Here is a 21268-nt window from a genome sequence, read left to right as displayed (position 1 = left end):
GCTGGGGTTGCTCTCCTTGGAGCAAAGGAGACAGAGGGAGGTTTGACAGAGGCGTACAAGATTATGACAGGCTTAGGCAAGGTAGACAAGGCCCTTAGCTAATTGTCCCTTAGTCCTTGCAAACAAATTCAAGATTTTGGGGAAGAAATGCAGGGGGAATGAGAGGAAGAATTTTTTTTTTTTTGCACGAGTGATAATGATCTGAAACTGGCTGTACACAAGGGTGGTGGATGCAGAAACAATCAATTATTTCAAAAGGAAACTTGATGGGAACTTGAAGGAAATAAAGTTGCAGGGTTATCAGGAATGAGTAGGGGAGTGGGACTGACTGCATTGCTCTACTGGGGACCAGCATGGACCCAATGGGCCAAATGACCCTCCTTCTGTACCATAAATGACTCTATAACTTGTATGAGCTTGATTTGGGAATTAGTTTATATATAAAATTGCTTTAGCAGCCCCAGTGTCTTAGCCAGTGAATAACTAGGCTCAGGAAGGACTTAGCTTTGATCCTCACTGTGTGCTACACTTGCTAATCTGTCAGAGCAGTTGTACAAGTACTATTATTGACTTCATAGTGCCTGAGTTAGAGATAAGAGGCAAGGTTCCCACTCCTGATTGTTTTACAGCTAAAAGGTGTGCCAGCAAGGAAAGCAATGGATTGGGGTCCAACTATGATGCCTTCCATGGAAAAATAGCTAATTAATTCACATACAAGGGCAAGTTATTGGAAGGCAGCTGGTTCTAGCTGAACCATATTTCAGTCAGGGGTCAACCCTTTCAGGGGAGAGGAGAAAATTTGCAATAGAAAAATATCTGTTATTGTAAGTCAGCTAATATATTTATTGGGCTCTCTCAAATGTGTTAGTACGGTGATGGAAAAGCATACCATATATACTCATGTAAAAGACAAGTTTCATGAACAAATTTTAGCCAAAAAGTAGGTCAACTTATATATGAGTAATATGTCAGGGGTTGAAATCCACCTTCTCCCAGTCTTGCTACTTGTTTATGGGATTGGCAAGAACACTACAGCAACACTTGGTAGCCCATCAGTAAGGTGGAAAACCTTAGTTTGGCGGTTTGTGTTGACATGCACATACACAAGAAGCTGAATAGCCACAGTTGATGGTGTGCTATTCTATGAATGAGTAGGATTGCATCAGGATGAGTTTGAGTGCAGCTGTTTTGCTGTACAGACACATCAAGCAGAAGGTGGGTGCTCATAAGGATAGAGTTTGTACACCAAACAAAAACAGCGAACAGGAGAGTCAGGCAGCAGGTGGTGAGTAAAAAGAGTTAGGATATTTTGGCTAAAAAAAACCCAAGGGTTGACTTTCACACGAGGTCAGCTATTACTCAAGTATATAGGGTAATCAAAAACCCATTTTCTTCTCTGATTTTTTTCCTATTAAAAGCTTATTTATCTTCCTCTGCCCCTACACACCTTAGTTGGGTTTATACTGGATGAGAGCTGAATCACAGGCAACTAAAGTATTAGAAAGGACTATACAATCCACTTGGACAGCCTGTCCTTGTTGTTTAGAGCCTGTTGCTGCTAGAAACTAGGAGTTCAATGTATTTCTGTACCTTGTCTATTGTCACTTCAAATAAATTCCCTTTCTTTTCAGACATAATCTGCAAATCATCACTGTCGCATAGCTCCTCCTTTACCTGAGAAAAGAAAATTCAGTTACATAGCACCTAATTATAATTATGCATTTATAATTCTATATTGAAATAAACAAATTACTGTTAATCTGTTTCCAACCAGCAGAAACGATGCTCAGGAGGATCACAGTTTTATGGCTCAACATCAACTTACTGCAGATTTAATGCATTTAAAAAAAATTACTACTATGGTTTAAACACAAAAATTATTATGGTTTACTTTACAAACATGTATCCCCGATGAGGTTTCTTTCTTTTTCCTTTTCTTTTTGGTTTCTACAGATTCTTCAAGAACACTGAATGCTGTCTCCTGCTTTTTCCCTTTTGCAGTAAACGTGGAATTCTGCAATTTACAAACATTGTTAGTTTCATCAAGCTTCATTCTCTCTCTGTCCAATGCCTCAATTTCTTCCCGTTCAATTTCAATTAATTTTTTTCTTTTCTTGTTAGATTTTGTCATGTATTCCGTGTCATTTTCTATTTGCTCCACTCCTTTTCTCTTCTCAACCGTTAGAGTTTCTCCTTCGAGTGCTCTTTCTGGCTCCTCAGTATGCAGTTTATGTTTCTTTCTCTTTTTCATGTGTTTTTGGTCTGTATTATTGCTAAGAGCGTCCACTGTTTGTTTATCTTTTCGCTTCCTTGAGTCTGCTACTTTGAATTTGTCACTCCCAGCTTCAGGCTCATCGGTATTTCTGTCTCTTTTCCGTTTCTTCATTGATTTTTCATCTTCAGATGTGATGTCTACTGAATGAGACCGCTTCTTCTTCTTCTTCCTTTTCTTCACACTTATGGCATCGGAAACACAAGGCATTTCTATTGTTTCATCCAATTTGTCTGCAGCGCCATTTGAAGTCTCATTACTTTTCATTAATCCTTCTTCCATATCAGCATTTTTGGAATTGATTTTTCTCTTTTTCTTATTATTACAGACGCCTTCGTCTTGAACTGTGCTTGGGTCATCCTTACAGATATTTCTTTTACATCGCTTAGAAATTTTTTGAGGGTCAGAATGATCATCTGGCTTAAAGTTTTTTTTTCTCTTTTTCCTTTTCAAACCATCATATGTGTCCTCATCAATTTCACCTTCTCGTGCACTCTTCTTTGTCATTTTTTCCTCAATCTTGGAGTCTCGTTCTTCATCTCTAACGCTTGACTTCCTGGATTTGCTTTTCTTCTTCAATCTCTTTAAATCACTACACTCATCAACATCATTGGCTTCTATTAGAATATTTTTCATTTTGGTCTTTCTCCTTTTCTTTTTTTCTCCCTCAAGCTTGTCTCTTTCCTCATATTTTTTGTTTTGGTTGACAATGATGTTTATTTCAATTTGCTTTTTACTCCTCACTGATTTTGTTTGAGTTGTTTCAATGTCATTTTTGAACATTCTACAAAAGTTAGAAAATATATTACTACCATACATAATGATTTAGTATTTCATCAACATATACAATAAATTAGATAAGCAAATTAAATATTATGTTCAAGAATAATGATCATTTCAGATAAAATCATGTATTTCATCCTTATATTCTTTAAATAATTTGTAAAAACTATTGAGCTCTTTACAATGCATCCTGTTCAGTGAGGAAAAGGTTATGTGAAATCTTGGAAACCATGAAAGCTCAAGTTTATTACATCATTAACAATACTCACTTCATTAAATTACCTACTTTCACTATTTTCCAGAAAAGATTGATCTAGCCTTTACCCACCTGACTTCACAGATTAATGGATTGCACTTTTAGGAAATGCATGAATCAGTAACTAATATGATTTATTTAGAATTAACTAAGGCATCAGGAAGTTAATAATACACATTTATTTATTAAATGTTATCATGCCTTATTGGCTGTGCAAGAAAATGAAAAATATTTGGTAATCAAATCCCAAAAGTCCTTTCAATAAATTATCTTAAACTAGTGTGAAATGTTACATCTTGGATGGAAAATGAGGGGCAATTCAATGGTACAATGTTAAAATGGGTGCAGAAAAGAGGGAAATCTGGGGCCTCACATACACAAATCTTTGAAGATGGCAGAACAAGTTAAGAAGGTTGTTTACAAATACAGGATCCTTGGCTTTATAAATAGAGGCTTCGAGTACAAAAGCAAGCAAGTTATGGTAAAACTTTACAACTCACTGGTTAAGCCTCAGCTGCGATAATGTATGCAATTCTGGGCTTCACACTTTAGGAAGGACGTCAAGGCCTACAAGAAGGTTCAGAGATTTGCCAATATGACATCAGTGATGAAAGACTTCACTCAAGTGGAGATACTAGAGAAGCTGGGATTGTTTTTCTTAGGGCAGAGGAGATTATGGGGAGTTATTAAAATTTTCAAATGGTATTTATAGAGTATTTAGGGAGGAACTATTTCTACTTTCAGCAGAGGATAAGCAGAGGATACAGATTCAAGATTATTGGGGGAAAAAAGAGGAAAAATAGAAGCTATTTTAAAAAAAAGATATAATGGGTTGTTACAATCTGGAAAATACTACCCTGAAGTGTTGTGGAAGCAGACTGAATTAGTTACTTTCCAAAGAAATTTGAGTATGCAGTGGGAGAGACAATGGCAATGTGGTAATGCCACTGAACTAGCATTCCAGAGGCCCATGCTAATGATCTGGGGATATGGATTCAAATCCCGCCACGGCAGCTGGTGGATTTTAAATTCAATTAATTTATCATCGAAATCATAAAAAAAACCCCATCTGGTTCAATGACTTGGATGAAGGGATAGATGGTATAGTCGCTAAATTTGTTGACAACACAAAGATAGGTAGCAAAGTAAATTATGAGGAGAATGTAAGGGGGCTACAAAGTGACATAGGTTAAGTGAGTGAGTAAAGACATGCAAATGAAGTATAATGTGGGCAAATATGAAATTACCCATTTTGGCAGGAAGAATAAAAGAGAAGCATATTATCTAAATGGTGAGAGATTGCAGAGCTCTGAGATTCAGAGGGATCTGGGTGCCTTAGTGCGTGAATCATAAAAGGTTAGTATGCAGGTACAGCAAGTAATTAGGAAAGCTAATAGAATGTTAGTATTTATTGTGAGGGGAATTGATTACAAAAATAGGGAGGTATTGCCTCAGTTGTACAGGGCACTGGTGAGGTACAGTATTGGTCTCCTTATTTAAGGAAAGGTGTAAATGCATTAGAAGCAGTTCAGAGAAGATTTACAAGGCTAATACCAGGAATGGGTGGGTTGTCTTATGAGGAAAGGTTGTACAGGTTGGGCTTGTATCTACTGGAGTCTAGAAGAGTAAGAGGCAACTTGAGTGAAACCTTTAAGATCCTGAGGGGTCTTGACAGAGTGAATGTGGAGAGGACGTTTCCTCTTGTGCAAGAACCTTGAACAAGGGGGTCACTGTTTAAAGTCATTTAAGACAGAGATGAGAAGAAACTTTTTCTTTCAGATGGTCGTGAGTCTTTGAAACTTCCTCAAAAGGCAGTGGAAGCAGAATCTTTGAATATTTTTAAGGCCAACCTAGAAAGATTCTTGATTGACACGATAGATGCCACATATGCCTGGAATATTGTCAAATAATTAATTTCACACAATCTATCGAACCACCATGCAAAACTGGTTGAAAATAGCTAATGAAAATATAATAAGGCAACACATGCATATTCTAATTTCTTCACCTCCTCTCCACATCAACTCTATTCTTTTCTGCACACTTATGACTGATTATCTCATGTTGGGCAGGATGGAGTTAAACAGGGAACACAAAAGTAAGCATTTTTCTTCTGCTGGCTTAGTGAAACATGGACTCAGCATTCTGAGAAAAGAAAAGCAATTTGATGCTGAACAAGTAATGAGTCAGTGGAGAGCTGTTCACATTGATTTCTGTTCCAAGGGCTTAAAAAACTTTCAATGGAGTTTAAAGGACCTGGACTTTATTTAAAATAATATATAAAAACAAAATATGCAAGGAATTTTCCAGAAAGCATAGATGATGAAAACTTTCCATTCTAGTACAATTTCAATGTTATAAATTACTGGTTGATTAGGAAGAAGACAGTGTGGTTAATTATATTTTCTGAATGTTATGTAATTATTGCATATTCTGACATAATAACAAAAAGGGCAGTGTAATTATGCCTGAAGAAACGAAGGAGGAGATGGATATCCGAGAGAACTGGCAAGTCTGATTTTGATTTGGCCTATTGGACTCAAACTAACAGGCACCTGATGTGCCCAGGATGTTGACTTTGCAGTTACCTCACTATAAAGGAGCACAATACGAACCGTACTGAAGTATCAGTGATAGGAGAAGGTGTTTTGGGGATGGGTGGAAACAAAGTCCCTCAAAATGCCAACTTCCCACTGGGCGAACCTCCTGTTTTTCAAACAGTATCTTGACATCTTTAATATGCACAACAAAAGCAGACAGATGGGGCCTCAGTATAATTTCTCAAAGAGTAGCATCTCCACTAATACAGAAACTCCAGAGGGGTTACTGCACTGAAATGTTAATCTACTTCATGTGGTTAAATCCTGGAGTGGAGCTTGAACATACCTTGTAACACAGAGGCTTAAAGGAACCCAACTGAGTCAAGCTGACATTGTCAAAGATCTGAAGAGTTTGTTCCAGGTTTTTAAAGTGACCCATGATAAGAAAGGATAGTCAGCAAGGATTCATTCCCCTTAATATGTATACTTGATGTAGGAAGATTTCCATGTAAATCTTGATCAGCAAATCAGCCTTTTGCCTTTAATTCTTGAATCAGCTTTACAAAAGACTCATTGAGCAAAGAAAATTACATGGAAAGGGAAGAAGATCATCATTGTTGAGGAACACAATTCAAGAACAGGTGAAAAGAAAAAGTTTTTTTCTAAAAAGAGGGAAAAATGTCTTTGACTCATCCAGGAATTGTTAGGGACCAGTAACTTTTGTTTATAGATGACAAAACTTGAAATGCTAGTTATTTACTAAGAGAATAAAGCAATAAGATTCCACAGTTTTAAACAAACAAGAAATTTTACGACACAAGAGGCAACAAAGCAAACAGTGAATACTATATAATTTATATGCTAACATCCAGAATTAACATGAGGTAAACAAGAATTAACAGGTAAATTGTTGTCGAACACATCACAAACTGCACATTAAATGACAGACACAGCCCAGACAGATCCCTTGAATTTCTCAGCAACCCACCAAGACATCAGTGATCACTAAGTCACAGCTCTTCTCCTTCTAGGATATAGCCTCCGATTTCCCTCAACAGCAGCTCCAACTTAGCCAGCTCCAACAACTGCTCACCTCCCAGCCATTCAATCACTTCACCCAAGACTGCACGCCACAGTATTTGCCAGGCTGCACTATGGAGTCTATACTCAGGCACAGTTCCAGCTCCCAAGCTGCGCTGCAGCCAACCCTTCTTCCCAGCTGCACCAAGCAGTTACTGCTCCCAAGGCTTCTCTGAGCCCCAACTCCCAGCGGCCTGTCTCCTGCCATGCTCTGCACTTGCGCCGGAGCCCTGAGCATGCTAGAAATTGTAGTCCTTGGGACTGAAAATGCACACCTTGAATCCAAGAATATGGTTCCCTTCACAGAATGAACACTACTTTTGAATCTAGTTGTTCTGGAATAGGAGAATGTAAGTCATTCCATGCCCTAACTGGGTAATTCTGCGAATATAGTAAGGAAACTATACCACTGTTTACTATGCCTGGCGACCATTCAAATTAAGCTACTTTTCAAAAATAGCTATGTTTTGCCATTTTTTATTGCTGCTGCGGTGCTTCTGTCTTATCTCTTTGGGCCTATGGGAGAAAACATTTTGTGGTATTGAGGCTTCTAGAGATTATAAATTAATGATGGAATCAAAAAAGTTTTCAATGCAAGAATATTTCACCAAATTTATGATGTTTCAAAAAAATGTTCTGCTTTAATTCCAATTGTTGAATGATTACCCATTTGATAACAGTGGGTAAATAATTTACCCAGATAAAAGCAAAAAACTGCAGATGCTGGAAATCCAAAACAAAAACAAAAATACCTGGAAAAACTCAGCAGGTCTGGCAGCATCTGCGGAGAGGAGCACAGTTAACATTTCGAGTCCGAATGACCCTTCAACAGAACTAAGTAAAAATAGAAAAGAGGTGAAATATAAGCTGGTTTGGTGGTGGTGGTGGTGGGGGGGGGGGGGGGGGGGGGGGGGGGGGGGGGGGGGGGGGGGGGGGGGGGGGGGGGGGGGGTGGGTGGTTGGACAGGTAGAGCTGGATAGAGGGCCAGTGATAGGTGGAGATAGCCAAACGATGTCATAGACAAAAGGACAAAGAGGTGTTGAAGGTGGTGACATTATCTAAAGGAATGTGCTAATAAAGGGTAGAAAGCAGGACCAGCAAGGTACAGATAGCCCTAGTGGGGGTGGGGTGGGGTGAAGGAATCGAAAAAGGCTAAAAGGTAGAGGTAAAACAATGGATGGAAATACATTTAAAAATAATGGAAATAGGTGGGAAAAGAAAAATCTATATAAATTATTGGAAAAAAAAGCTGGCGGGGGGGGGGGGGGGGGGGGGGGGGGGGGGGGGGGGGGGGGGGGGGGGGGGGGGGGGGGGGGGGGGGGGGGGGGGGGGGGGGGGGGGGGTGGGGGGGGGGAAGAATCGGAAAGGGGGTGGGGGATGGAGGACAGAGTTCATGATCTGAAATTATTGAACTCAATATTCAGTCCAGAAGGCTCTAAAGTGCCTAGTTGGAAGATGAGGTACTGTTCCCCCAGTTTGCATTGAGCTCACTGGAACAATGCAGCAAGCCAAGGACGGACATGTGGGCATGGGAGCAGGGTGGAGTGTTGAAATGGCAAGTGACAGGGAGGTCTGGGTAATGCTTGCGGACAGACTGAAGGTGTTCTGCAAAGCAGTCACCCAGTCTGCGTTTGGTCTCTCCAATGTAGAGGAAACCGCATTGGGAGCAACGAATGCAGTAGACTAAATTGATGGAAGTGCAAGTGAAATGCTGCTTCACTTGAAAGGAGTGTTTGGGACTTTGGACGGTGAGGAGAGGGGAAGTAAAGGGGCAGGTGTTACACCTCTGCGGTTGCATGGGAAGGTGCCGTGGGAGGGGGTTGAGGTGTAGGGGGTGATGGAGGAGTGGACCAGGGTGTCCCGGAGGGAGCGATCCCTACGGAATGCCGCCGGGGGGGTGAAGGGAAAATGTGTTTGGTGGTGGCATCATGCTGGAGTTGGCGGAGGATGATCCTTTGAATGCGGAGGCTGGTGGGGTGATAAGTGAGGACAAGGGGGACCCTATCATGTTTCTGGGAGGGAGGAGAAGGCGTGAGGGCAGATGGGCCGGACACGGTTGAGGGCCCTGTCAATGACCGGGGGTGGAAAACCTCGGTTAAGGAAGAAGGAGGACATGTCAGAGGAACCGTTTTTGAAAGTGGCATCATCAGAACAGATGCGACGGAAAAAATTATTTACCCATCTCTGCATAAGTTTTTTTTGTAAAGCTGAGTTTTACTACCACTCAAAACTAACTGAGCCAGAATAATTCCCAGTTCCTTGATTTCACATTTTGATATCTGAAGTGTTTGTGCATCACTTGTAGAATAAACTTCCGTACAAAAATAGAATCAGCCTTGGCATTTGTACAGAATGTCAGAAATGATTATAAACAAGAACACAACTGTTATACCACAATACAGGTCATGTTGTTTCTTACATAATTGAAAAATCCAGACTAGAAACTGACTTATATTATTTAAAACTAATTGGATGGCAAGAGGCAGTGGGGAGTGAGATTTGATGGTATGATTATTTTCATGTTCATAAACAAATGTTACAAGTATTAATTGTATTTTAGACTTCTATTAACTTATGCATTCTTACATGTATCTTAGTATCATGATAAAGCCTTTATATTTCCTAGAAAAGTATCAACATTTCGCACCTTAACCATTCAGGGGTCAGCTATGGCTCAGTTGGTAGCACTCCCACCTCAGAGTTAGAAAGTTGTGGGTTCAAGACCCACTCCACGACTTGAGCAGGTTGATGCAGTACTGAGGGAGGGAGTGCTGCACTGTCGGAGGTCCCATCTTTCTGGTGAGACCTTAAACTGCGGGTGCCCTCTGTGCTCTTTGGTGAGCGTGGAAGGACTCATAAAACTAGGAGTTACCCCTGATGTGCTTGCTTCAGTCAATCATCACTAACGCGGATTTTGCGGTGAGGGTCACATAGCTGTTTATGGGATCTTGCTGCGCACAAAGTGAGGGTTGTGTTTCCTACACAAAAAAAAAATACTTCCCCGGCTGCAAAATGCTTTGCGATGCCCTGCGCGGTCACGAAGGGTGCTATCTAAATGCAGGTCTACACGTTATCACTTCACCCACACATTTAATTTACAGCGAATGCAGCAACCGATTTCAGGCATTAAAAATCTATTCACTTTATCCACACATGCGGCTTCTTACAAACACCAACCTGCAGCGCTTAGTCTGGAAATATAACTCCCCAAAACCAGCCCCCAAAACCAGCCCCTCCCGAATTACCGAATTTAATTTTTAACAGTTAAATCCCTGAACGAGCCGCACAGGACGCGGCCTCTCACCTGAAGCTCGGAGACTGTGAGGGAAGCTCAGGCTTCCCGCTCACACCAGGCCCCCTAACCCCTGACCCCCCGCTGACCTCCCCGAGCGGAAATCAGACACACGCCCGACCTTTCCCCTTTCACCCTCCTCCCCCCAACCCCCCCCCCCCCCCCCCCCCCCCAAAACCACCTACTTCCGGCCCCGTCTCCTAGCAACAATGGCCAAGCTCATCGGCAAACGAGCGCAGAAAAGCCTGTGGGAGGAGATCTGTGCAGGTAGGAGCGGGATAACTGGGGCACCCCCGGCCCGGCCCGGTAGGAGCGGGATAACTGGGGCACCCCCGGCCCGGCCCGGCCCGGCCCGGTAGGAGCGGGATAACTGGGGCACCCCCGGCCCGGTCCGGCCCGGTAGGAGCGGGATAACTGGGGCACCCCCGGCCCGGAGCTGTCCCGGTAGGATGGGGCCCGTTCCCGGCTGGCCTCCCCGCCTTTGGCTAGGATGCATCTAACTGGTGTTGCAAGCCGGATCCGTCCGGCCCTGGAGCGTAAGGCCACCCCCGCCCCCCGGTCCCCCCCCCTAGGAGCATATGGGGCCCCCCCCCCCCCCCCCCCCCCCCCGGTCCCCCCCCTCCCCTCGCCCTCCCCCCCCCCGGCCCGGGCCCCCCCCCCCCCCCCCCCCCTGACCCCCCCCCCCTCCCTCGCTGCCCCCCCCCCCCCCCCGCCCCTGCCCTGCCTCTTCCCTCAGGCCTCTCTCCCCCCTGCTCGCTCTCCCCCCCCCCCCCCCCCCCCCCCCCCCCTCACCGCCCTCGCCCCCGCCCCCCCCCCCCTGCTCCCCCTCCCCCCCCCCGCTCACTCACACCCCCCCCCGCTCCCTCCCTCGCCCCCCTCCCGCCCTCGCTCCTACCCCCCCCCCCGCGCCCTCACCCCCTCCCTCCCCCCCCCCCCCCCCGCCCGCTCTCTCCCCCCCCGCCCTCGCTCTCTCCCCCCCCTCGCCCTCCCCCCCCCCCCACCCACCTCCTCGCCCCCACCCCCCCCCCCCCCCCCTCCCCCCCCCCCCCCCTCCTCCTACCCCCCCCCCCACCGCCCCCCCCCCTCGCCCCTCACCCCGCTCCGCTCCCCCCCCTCTCCTCCCCACCCCCCTCGCTCCCCCCCCCCCCCCCCCCCCCCCCCCCCGCCCCTCGCTCTCCCCCCCTCGCTCTCTACCCCCCCCCTCGCTCTCTCCCCCCCCCCCCCCCCCCGCACCTCCCCTCTCCCCCCCCCCCCCCGCTCCCCCCGCCCCGCTCTCCCCCCTCCTCCCCCCCCCGCCTCTCTACCCCCCTCCCCCCCCCTCCCCTCCCCCGCTCCCTCCCCCCCCCCTCCCCCCCGCCCTCCCTCGCTCCCCCCCCCCCCCCGCGCTCGCTCCCCCCCCCCCCCCCCGCTCTCGCTCCCCCCCCCCCCCCCGCCCTCGCTCTCCCCCCCCCCCCCCCCCGCCCTCGCTCTCTCCCCCCCCCCCGCCCCTCGCTCTCCCCCCCCCCCCGCCCTCGCTCTCTCCCCCCCCCCCGCCCTCGCTCTCTCCCCCCCCCCCCCCGCCCTCGCTCTCTCCCCCCCCCCCCGCCCTCGCTCTCTCCCCCCCCCCCCGCCCTCGCTCTCTCCCCCCCCCCCCGCCCCCTCGCTCTCTCCCCCCCCCGCCCTCGCTCTCTCCCCCCCCCGCCCTCGCTCTCTCCCCCCCCCGCCCTCGCTCTCTACCTCCCCCGCTCCCGCTCCTGCTCTCCCCCCCCAACTCCCGCTCTCCCCCCCCCTGCCCTCACTCCTTCTCACTCTCCCCCCCCCCGCCCCCACTCCTTCTCACTCTCCCCCCCCCCCGCCCCCACTCCTTCTCACTCTCCCCCCCCCGCCCCCACTCCTTCTCACTCTCCCCCCCCCGCCCCCACTCCTTCTCACTCTCCCCCCCCGCCCCCACTCCACCTCACTCTCCCCCCCCCCGCCCCCACTCCACCTCACTCTCCCACCCCCTCCCCCCTCACTGTCTAGCCCCCCGCCCCCACTCCACCTCACTCTCCCGCCCCCTCCCCCCTCACTGTCTAGCCCCCCGCCCCCACTCCCCCTCATTCACTCACTACTCACTCTCTGGGACAATAGCCACTCTATGTGACTCCCCTCCCCTCCCCTTTCCTCCTCCTCCTCTCTGGGGAGCTGTCTCTGACCGTGTGGAGAATGCAGGACAGGTCAGACGAGGGCTGGATCTTCCTCGGTCCTGACTCCCCAGATCCTCTCCACCACCAGCTAGGCACACGTCAGGAGTCTGACATCGGAGATTATCCAATTGGCTGGATTCAGTGCTCTACCTACAGTTTAAATTGCAACAATTTGCCACCATTTCTAACAGCCCCTTCCAAGCCTGTGACTATCCCCCATGAATATAGATTGGTATTTGGTCTCTCAGGGAATTAAGGGATATGGGGAAAGGACAGGAAAGTGGAGCTGAAGCCCAAGATCAGCCATGATCGTATTAAATGGCGGGGCAGGCTCGATGGACCATATTGTCCACCCCTGCTCCTATTTCTTGTGTATCCCTTGTTGCACTTGAGAAGGTAGCGGGCTTTCTTCTTGAACCTCTGCTGTCCATATGGTGAAGGTGTTCCCATAATTCTGAGAGGTGGAGAGATCCAGACTTTGACTCAGTGATAATTAAACAATGGCAGTATATACCCAAAGTGGGGTGCTGTGCAGTTTGGAGAGGAACTTGGAGATGTCCATAAGGACAGGGCAGGAGGTTTGTGGGTCATAAGAACAGAAGAAATAAGAGTAGGCCATTCGGCCCCTCAGGCCTGCTCCGCCATTCAGCTAGATAATGGCAGATCTTCTACCTCAATGTCATTTTCCTGCACTATCTCCATATCTCTTGATATCTTTACTCTCTAGTAATCTATTGATCTGTTTCTTGAATATACTCAATAACTGAGCCTCCACAGCTGCTTGGGATAGAGAACTCCAAAGATTCACCACCCTGTGAGTGAAGATATTTCCTCTCATTTCAGTCCTAAAGAGCCTACCCATTAATCTGAGACTGTGTCTCCCGGCTCTAGACACCCCAGCAAGGAGAAACATTCTCATGCCTCTACCCTGTTGAGCCCTGTAAGACTTTTGTATGCTTCAATGAGATCACCTCTCATTCTTTTAATACAGGCCCAGTCTCCTCAATCTCTCCTTGTTGGATAATTCCATCATCATCTCCAAGTTCCTCTCCAAACCACACACCGTCCTAATTTGCACATATATTGCCATTGTTTAATTATCACTGAGTCTGAGTCTGGATCTCTCTCCCTAACAGAATTGTGGGAACACCTTCACTACACGGACTGCAGAGGCTCAAGAAGAAAGCCCACTACCTTCTCAAGTGCAACAAGGGATACACAAGAAGTAGGAGCAGGGGTGAACAATATGGTCTGTTGAGCCTGCCCCGCCATTTAATACAACCATGGCTGATCTTGGGCTTCAGCTCCACTTTCCTGCCCATTCCCCCGTATCCCTTGATTCCCTGAGAGACCAAAAATATGTCTACCTCAGCCTTAAATATATTCAACGATGGAGCATCCACAGCCCTTTGGGGCAGAGAACTCCAAAGATACACAATCCCATGAGTGAAGAAATTTCTCCTCATCTCAGTCCTAAATGATCGGCCCCCTACCCTGAGACTGTGCCCCCATGTTTTAGATTCCCTGACCAGTGGAAACAATCTCTCAGAATCTACCCTGTCACGCCACTTCAGAATCTAGTACGCTTCAATGATTTCACCTCTCATTCTACTAAACTCCAGAGAAAATGGACCTAATTTGTTCAGCCTCTCATCATAGGACACCCTCCCTCTCATCCCAGGGACCAATTTAATGGAACTTTGTCATTCCACCTCCAATGCAAGTATATCCTTTCTTAAATGTGGAGACCAAAACTGCACACAGTATTCCAGATGCGGCCTTACCAAAATCCTGCACAGTTGTAGCAGGACTTCTTTATCCTTGTACTCCAATCCCCTTGCAATAAAGGCCAACATGCCATTTGCCTTCCTAATTGCTTGCTGTACCTGCATGCTAACTCTGCGTTCCTTGTGCACGCACACTCAAGTCTCTTTGAACATCAACACATAAGTTTCACACCTTTTAAAAAGTATTCAGCTTTTCTATTCTTTCATTTAAATGGAATAACTTCACACTTCCCCACATTATACTTGATCTGCCATCTTGCTGCCCACTCACTTAATCTGCCTCTATCTGTTTTAAAATTAGGGGTCGCCTTTTAGGACAGAGATGAGGAGAATTTTTTTCTCTCAGAGGGTTGTGTGACTTTAGAACTCTCTGCCTCAGAAGGTGGTGGAGATGGGGTCATTGAATATTTTTAAAGCAGAGTTAGATAGATTCTTGTTAGGCAAGGGAATCAAAGGTTAACGGGGGTAGATGGGAATGTGGAATTCAAAACACAAAGAGATTAGCCATGTACTTATGGAATGGTGGGAAGGCCGAATGGCCTGCTTCTGCTCCTATTCAGTATCTTTCTATCTCTTTGCAGCCTCCCTGTATCCACCCCATAGCTTATCTTTCCACCTAGCTTGGTATCATCAGCAAAGTTTGATACATTACTCTCTGTCTATTCATCTCTGTCATTAATATAGATTGTAAATAGCTGAGGCCCCAGCATTGACCCTTGTGGTACTCTACCATTTACTACCAGCCAACTCGAAAATGTAAATGACCGCTCCTGCAGTACTTTCAAAACACGAATTGTGGGGAGCAGAGTTCCATCCATGTCCAAAATTGGGTGGAATATGATTCTCAGGTAGACAGTATAACTGAGTGAAGCTTGGCATTCTGTGATTACTGTTCTAAGGTCACTAATTGCAGCTTGAAGTTAGGGCTACTAGAAATACTGCAAAAATTGAATTGGCAAAGATCTATTAATTGCCATAACTAGCATTATCATTTCTAATAGTAAACCTGTTGGGTTATGAAAATTATAACAATAGATAAGTATATTCACAATAAAGGAGGGTCAATAAACAAATCAAGGGAAACTTCTTTATTTAGAAATAGGAAGAATATTTTAAAGATATGACTGCATAGATAAAGAGAATGCAGTAATTATAGTGTGTGGATTCTCAGAAAGCATTTTATTAATTTGTTGGCACAAGAGGCTTGTAAAAATGGAAATGTCGTATGAGTGGATGTGCATCAGCATGAATAGAAGCTTGATTGCTTGATATAACAGCAAGGATAGTTTTAGCTCTAGTCCTCTGATGCATGATTAAAATGGACAGTGATTTACCTACGAGTGTACCATATACCTTCAATTTTAACCTGCACTTCTGAACAAGTACTGAGAATGAAGCCAATAATGTTCTTAGTTAAATAGTTCAAGATCTCATAAAATAGTTTTCAAACAATGTCCATAAAAGTGAGGAACAGGATCTCAAAATTGGTTGACACAAAGTAGGTGGTTTGGCAAAATTGAGGGGGAGTGTAAAAACTTTCAGGAAGACTTAGAATAGCAGAACGGGCTGAAGGGTGGCAAAAGCAATTTTAATGTGAATATTTTTAAAGAAGAGCCAAGGATTGAGGTATATAAATCATTGGAAAGATGCTGAACAATGTGGATAAATCAAAGGATCTTCTCAAGGGCGATTAAGGATGGCAATAAGTGCCAGCCATACCAGTAACACCCACATGCCAGGAACAAATAAGAAAAGATGGATTAAACTATTACATAAAAGCCAGCAGCATTTTTAATTTTATGAATGGAGGCAGAAAGTGCAAAAGAGGAAAAAGTAATGATAAATTTGTATATAGCATTAAGTAGGCCTCACTTTGCATAGAATTTTGGTCACCATGATAAAGCAGCAGAGAGTACACAGCATAAATTCACAAGGACAATGCCAGGGATGGGGAAAGTATGAGGAGAAACTTGAAATCCTGGGACTGTTTCCCTTTGGAGGATAGAAGAGAAGGTTTAATAGAAGGTCAGGGGCTGAGAGTTCTGTAGGCGAGCCAGCTGTTTTGCCAAAGCCTGTCCACCATCTACAAAGCACCAGCCAGGAGTGTGATGGAATACTTCTCACTTGCCTGGATGAGTGTAGCTCCCACAAACTTCAAGAAGCTTGATACCATCCAGGACAAAGCAGCCCATTTGATTGGCACCCCAGCCTACTTAATGCTATATACAAATTTATCATTACTTTTTCCTCTTTTTGCACTTTCTGCCTCCATTCATAAAATTAAAAATGCTGCTGGCTTTTATGTAATAGTTTTATCCATCTTTTCTTATTTATTCCTGGCATGTGGGTGCTGCTGGCATGGCTGGCACTTATTGCCACCGACTTTAACATTCACTTCCTCCATCACCAATGCACATTGGTTACAGTGTGTACCATCTACAAGATACATGGGGAGAAGGCGGCATATCGGTAATGTCACTGGACTAGTAATCCAGAGCAAAAACAGAATTACCTGGAAAAACTCAGCAGGTCTGGCAGTAATCCAGAGACCCAGGCTAATGCCCTGGGGACATGGATTCAAATCCCACCACAGCAGCTGGTGAAGTATGAATTCAGTTAATAAGTCTGGAATTACAATGCTAGTAATGGTGACCATGAAACTATCATCAACTGTTGTAAAAACCCAACTGGCCTAGCCTACAATGACTCCTCTAAAATTACTTAGCAAGGTCAGTTCAAGGGCAATTAGGGGTGGCCCTGATCCCATGAGGGAAAAAAAGCAACTCACCAAGGCTTCTTTGACAGAACCTTCCTAAACTGGAACATTGTAACTAGCAAGTTTCCCTCCAAATCACACAACACTCTCTCTAGGAAACAGATTGTTGTTTGTTCACTGGGTCGAAATCCTGGAACTCTCTCTCTAACAGCACTGTGGATGTATCTACACCACATGGACTGCAGAGTGGGATGGGCCTTGGCAGCGATGCTCACATCCCACGAACGAATAGTTCTTAAAATGAAATAAATAGAAAGAACAGGGAAAGATTATTTCTTCTGAGAGAAAAATCAGTTGAAGTTTGTGGAGAATAGCTAGGATAAATTTTTTCACACTAGGAACATAGAATGGTTTGCTCCAGGAAATCATTGAGGTAGATCATATTTCATCTTTTAAGGTGAAAGTTGAATTCATAATTCAAGCAAAGCAAGATATAAAGGCAGTCCTCGGACTTACAACACAGTTGGTTCCTGTAAACCATGTCTTTGTCGAAACATCATAACTCGGAACCAATTTTCCCATAAGGACGATGTTATAAATGGGGGATTGGTTCCTGAACCAAGGCTCGAGACCCTGGCTGGAATTTTCCACCTCTGTTGGCATCGAGCCTCATGGCGGGCATGAGCAGACAATAAGGCGAGAAGGCCAAAACTCGGTTTCACGCTGTCATAAAACCAGTTTGTGATTTTCCGCCCTGCCCATCAATGGCAGGCTGTATTTCCCGCTCCTGGTCATCCGGAGTGTCATTTTAATGCATTTGTATTTAATTGGAAGCCCTACTCGCCGGAATCATCCCCCCACACTGGATCATCCGGGCATATCACAACACTACATAAGTGACGTGCACCTGGCAAGCTACATTTCGCTTGGGACTTCGAGGTTTGTTTGCCTACCTTTCTTCGGGAAGCACTCGCGGGCATCAGCACCAGGCTTTGCAGACAGCAGACTCACTTTTATGGGGGCTCATGAGCAGAGCTCTACTCACCAGGCCAGCTGTAAGGCGGTGGTGGCTTTTCAATGTCTGCAAGTTAAGGCTTGCTTGAGGAATGGGGGGAAATGGCTTCAGGCAAGGGAAGAGGCTGCAGGGTGAGGGATGTACTGGGGAAGGGGGGTATCTGAGGGCGTTTGTTGAGTTTCATGAGTATGATTAGCATCAGCAAGGCACACTGCTATAAACCCTCTCTCAGGTCATGACAGTTCTGATGGTGTAGCTCTTCAGAATCCCTTTTCAACCAAGCAGCCAATAACACACTGGTCCATTTCTGGTAGAACACCCAGCTCTTTAGCATCCCTGAGCTATTCACACAGCCTTCTGAGTTTTAGAAGTTTTTAGCCTGCTCGTACAGTACCTCCAAGAGCTCCCTCATCTGTGTGTTGATCACCTTCTGCCTCCAGTTCTCCTTTGTCTGCCAACTACATGACTTTCATATGCTAACTTCCTTTCTGTTGGTATTGCTTCCAAGTCCAGGGTCACAGGTCACACGAATCGGTATTTCTTATTGTCCAAGAAAGTAGTAATTGATCCCTTTACAATTGATGTAAACCCTTAAGTCCTTCTCAAATGTTTTTGTTCTTAAGAACAATTATGGATTCCACAGACATTTTAAAGAAATTCCAAATTTCCCTTACTGTACTGCTTCTGGGTCAAAGATTGTCACGATTTTGTTTTTTATAAACTAAATGCAGTGGTTCATGGAAAATTCACATTTTTAAGCGGCGTGTCTAAATATACCCAGCAGCATAAGCCATCCTTCTAACTGATTGCTTAGTTGTTACAGAATCGCTACTGGTAAATAAATCTTCGAAGAATTTTATGCCAATGTTCACCCAACTAATCTAACTGTTTTACCCACAATTAAGTTTTATACTTCCCAAAAAAGAATTCTTCCTCTTTGATTTTTAGTCCACTTTTATTGTATTTAATGCACTATTCAGCAATGGAATGAAACACTGATTCCAAATTATTGAAGGGAATATTCGATTGCGAATAATTTGAGACAAGGAGCTATATTTTCTTCTGGGTGCTGAGGTACATTTCGATGCACACATAGTCACAGTTAGGGCGGAATCGTCCCATATTTCCATTAAGCACAGTAGCAGGCGAGTAAAGCGACGTTTTATTCGTTGGCCGCAATGGCAGCTTTTCTCTCTGTATCATCCCAAACCCACCATATTAATCATGCATTCCCGGGAAACATGTCGCTTCCATGGCGGGCGGGCTCTCATTCGCTCGCCACACCATCATCTTGCTGCTTCTGCACGTCGGGCGTCACATTTAAAATCCAGTTGTGTGCACACCTCTCAGTGCTTCCAGCCCACGACTGCTGCACAGAAGACATGGCCCTGAAAGGCAAGAAGACTGCAGCTCCCAGGTTCAGTGATTCGTCCTTTGAGTGCCTTTTAGATAAAGTGGAGGCTTGGCATGTTGCCCTCTACCCCGCTGCAGGATAGGCAGCAACATCACTAATCCAGCTTGGGAGGCGGTGGCAATCGTGGTCAGGACCAATGCCCTTCAAAATGGTCTGGCAACATCGGCGGAGAAGAAAAGAGTTGACGTTTCGAGTCCTCATGACCCTTCGACAGAACTTGAGTTTGAGTCCAAGAAAGAGTTGAAATATAACTCTTTCTTGGACTCGAACTCAAGTTCTGTCGAAGGTCATGAGGACTCGAAACGTCAACTCTTTTCTTCTCCGCCGATGCTGCCAGACCTGCTGAGTTTTTCCAGGTAATTCTGTTTTTGTTTTTGCCTCAAATATTCTTGTTTGGTCAGAAAAAAATTGACATTATAGTGAGGTAGTCTGTGTAATAGAGTGGACAAAGATTATCTGATGAAAATAATAATACAAGGCTGTGAATTTGAGAGGGACGACAAATCTGCTTTTTATATTTGGTCAACCTGCAAGGAAAAGCCCACTTGCCTTCCACCCAACTCTGGGTGAGATAGCTAACTTGCTCCAATATTGTGTGCTTGTGATAAAGGGACAGCAATAATCATGGGTGATTTTAATCTACACACAGACTAGAAAAATCAGATTGGCAGGAGTAGCCTGGATGAGTTCTTGCAATGCTGTTGAGATAGTTTCTTAGAACAGCATGTTCTGAAACCAGCCAGAGAGCAGGATATACTAGACTTGGTATTGTGTAATGCGACAGGATTAATTAATGACCTCAGACTAAAAGCACTCCTTGATAGCAGTGACCATAATATGATTGAATTTTGCATCTAGTTTGAAAGGGAGAAAAGTGGGTCTGAGACTCAAATAAACTTAAATAGGGCAATTATGTGGGGATGAAAGTTGAGCTAGCTGAAGTGAACTGGGAAACTAGCCTTGAGGATAGATCAAAAGAGAAGCAGTGGCAAACATTTAAGGGGATATTTCAGTGTATTCAGAATAAGTACATTCCTATTATAAAGAAAAATTCTGAGAGGACCCACCATCCGTGGTTAACTAAAGAAGTTAAGGAAAGCATCAAATTTAAGGAAAAAGCATACAACTCCGCAAAGATGAGTAGCAGGACAGATGATTGGACAGAATCTAAAGAACAGCAGAGAATGACTAAAAGGTTAATCAGGAGAAAGAAAATAGAGTATGAGAGGAAGCTAGCGAGAAATGTAAAAATGGATAGCAGGAGTTTCCACAGCAATTTAAAAAGGAAAAGAATAAGTAAAGTGAGTGTTGGTCCTCTAAGAGTGACAGAGCGGAGTTAATAGTAGATACTAAGGAAATGGCGGAAGAAATAAAAATATTTATTTTGCTTCTGTGTTCACTATAGAGGATACAAAAAACATTCCAGTAATAGCTGCAAATCAGGAGGTGAAAGGGAGAGAGGAACTTGGTGAAATTGAAATCACTAGGGAAATAGTACTGAGCAAACTGATGGAGCTGCGGGCTGGCAAGTCTCTGGCTCCCGATGGATTACATCCTAGGGTCTTAAAAGAGGTGGCTAATGAGGTAGTAGATGCGCTGGTGTTGATTTTCCAAAATTCGCCCGATCCTGGAAAGGTTTCATCAGACTGGAAAGTAGCAAATATAACCCCTTTATTCAAGAAGGGCTGGAGGCAGAAAACACCCTCCCAGGCAGCGCATTCCAGACCATCACCACCCTCTGGGTAAAAAGGTTTTTCCTCACGTTCCCCCCTAAACCTCCTGCCCCTCACCTTGAACTTGTGACCCTTTGTGACTGACCCTTCAACTAAGGGAAACAGCTGCTCCCTATCCACCCTGTCCATGCCCCTCATAATCTTGTACACCTTGATCAGGTCGTCCCTCAATCTTCTCTGCTCCAATGAAAACAACCCAAGTCTATCCAACCTCT

The 21268-nt window shown here is 45.2% G+C and overlaps 2 protein-coding genes across 2 annotated transcripts in view; one reads left to right on the top strand and one right to left on the bottom strand.

The window, feature by feature from the left end:
* Positions 1 to 10301, bottom strand: part of knop1 (lysine-rich nucleolar protein 1) — a 38261-nt gene extending 27960 nt beyond the window's left edge. Inside the window, exons 1-3 of the mRNA XM_041206226.1 lie at positions 10236 to 10301; positions 1892 to 3056; positions 1591 to 1674 (exon numbers count right to left, since the gene is read on the bottom strand). Coding sequence (XP_041062160.1) covers positions 1591 to 1674; positions 1892 to 3055 — 1248 coding nt within the window. The 5' untranslated portion in view covers position 3056; positions 10236 to 10301. The remainder of the gene's footprint in view (positions 1 to 1590; positions 1675 to 1891; positions 3057 to 10235) is intronic.
* A 112-nt stretch (positions 10302 to 10413) lies between these two features.
* Positions 10414 to 21268, top strand: part of iqck (IQ motif containing K) — a 163379-nt gene continuing 152524 nt past the window's right edge. Inside the window, exon 1 of the mRNA XM_041206229.1 lies at positions 10414 to 10490. Coding sequence (XP_041062163.1) covers positions 10433 to 10490 — 58 coding nt within the window. The 5' untranslated portion in view covers positions 10414 to 10432. The remainder of the gene's footprint in view (positions 10491 to 21268) is intronic.

Source organism: Carcharodon carcharias, chromosome 15 (assembly GCF_017639515.1).
Source record: "Carcharodon carcharias isolate sCarCar2 chromosome 15, sCarCar2.pri, whole genome shotgun sequence".
In the NCBI taxonomy this organism is placed as follows: domain Eukaryota; kingdom Metazoa; phylum Chordata; class Chondrichthyes; order Lamniformes; family Lamnidae; genus Carcharodon; species Carcharodon carcharias.
Note: the sequence above shows the minus strand (reverse complement) of the source record. Positions and strands in the feature narration are given on the sequence as shown.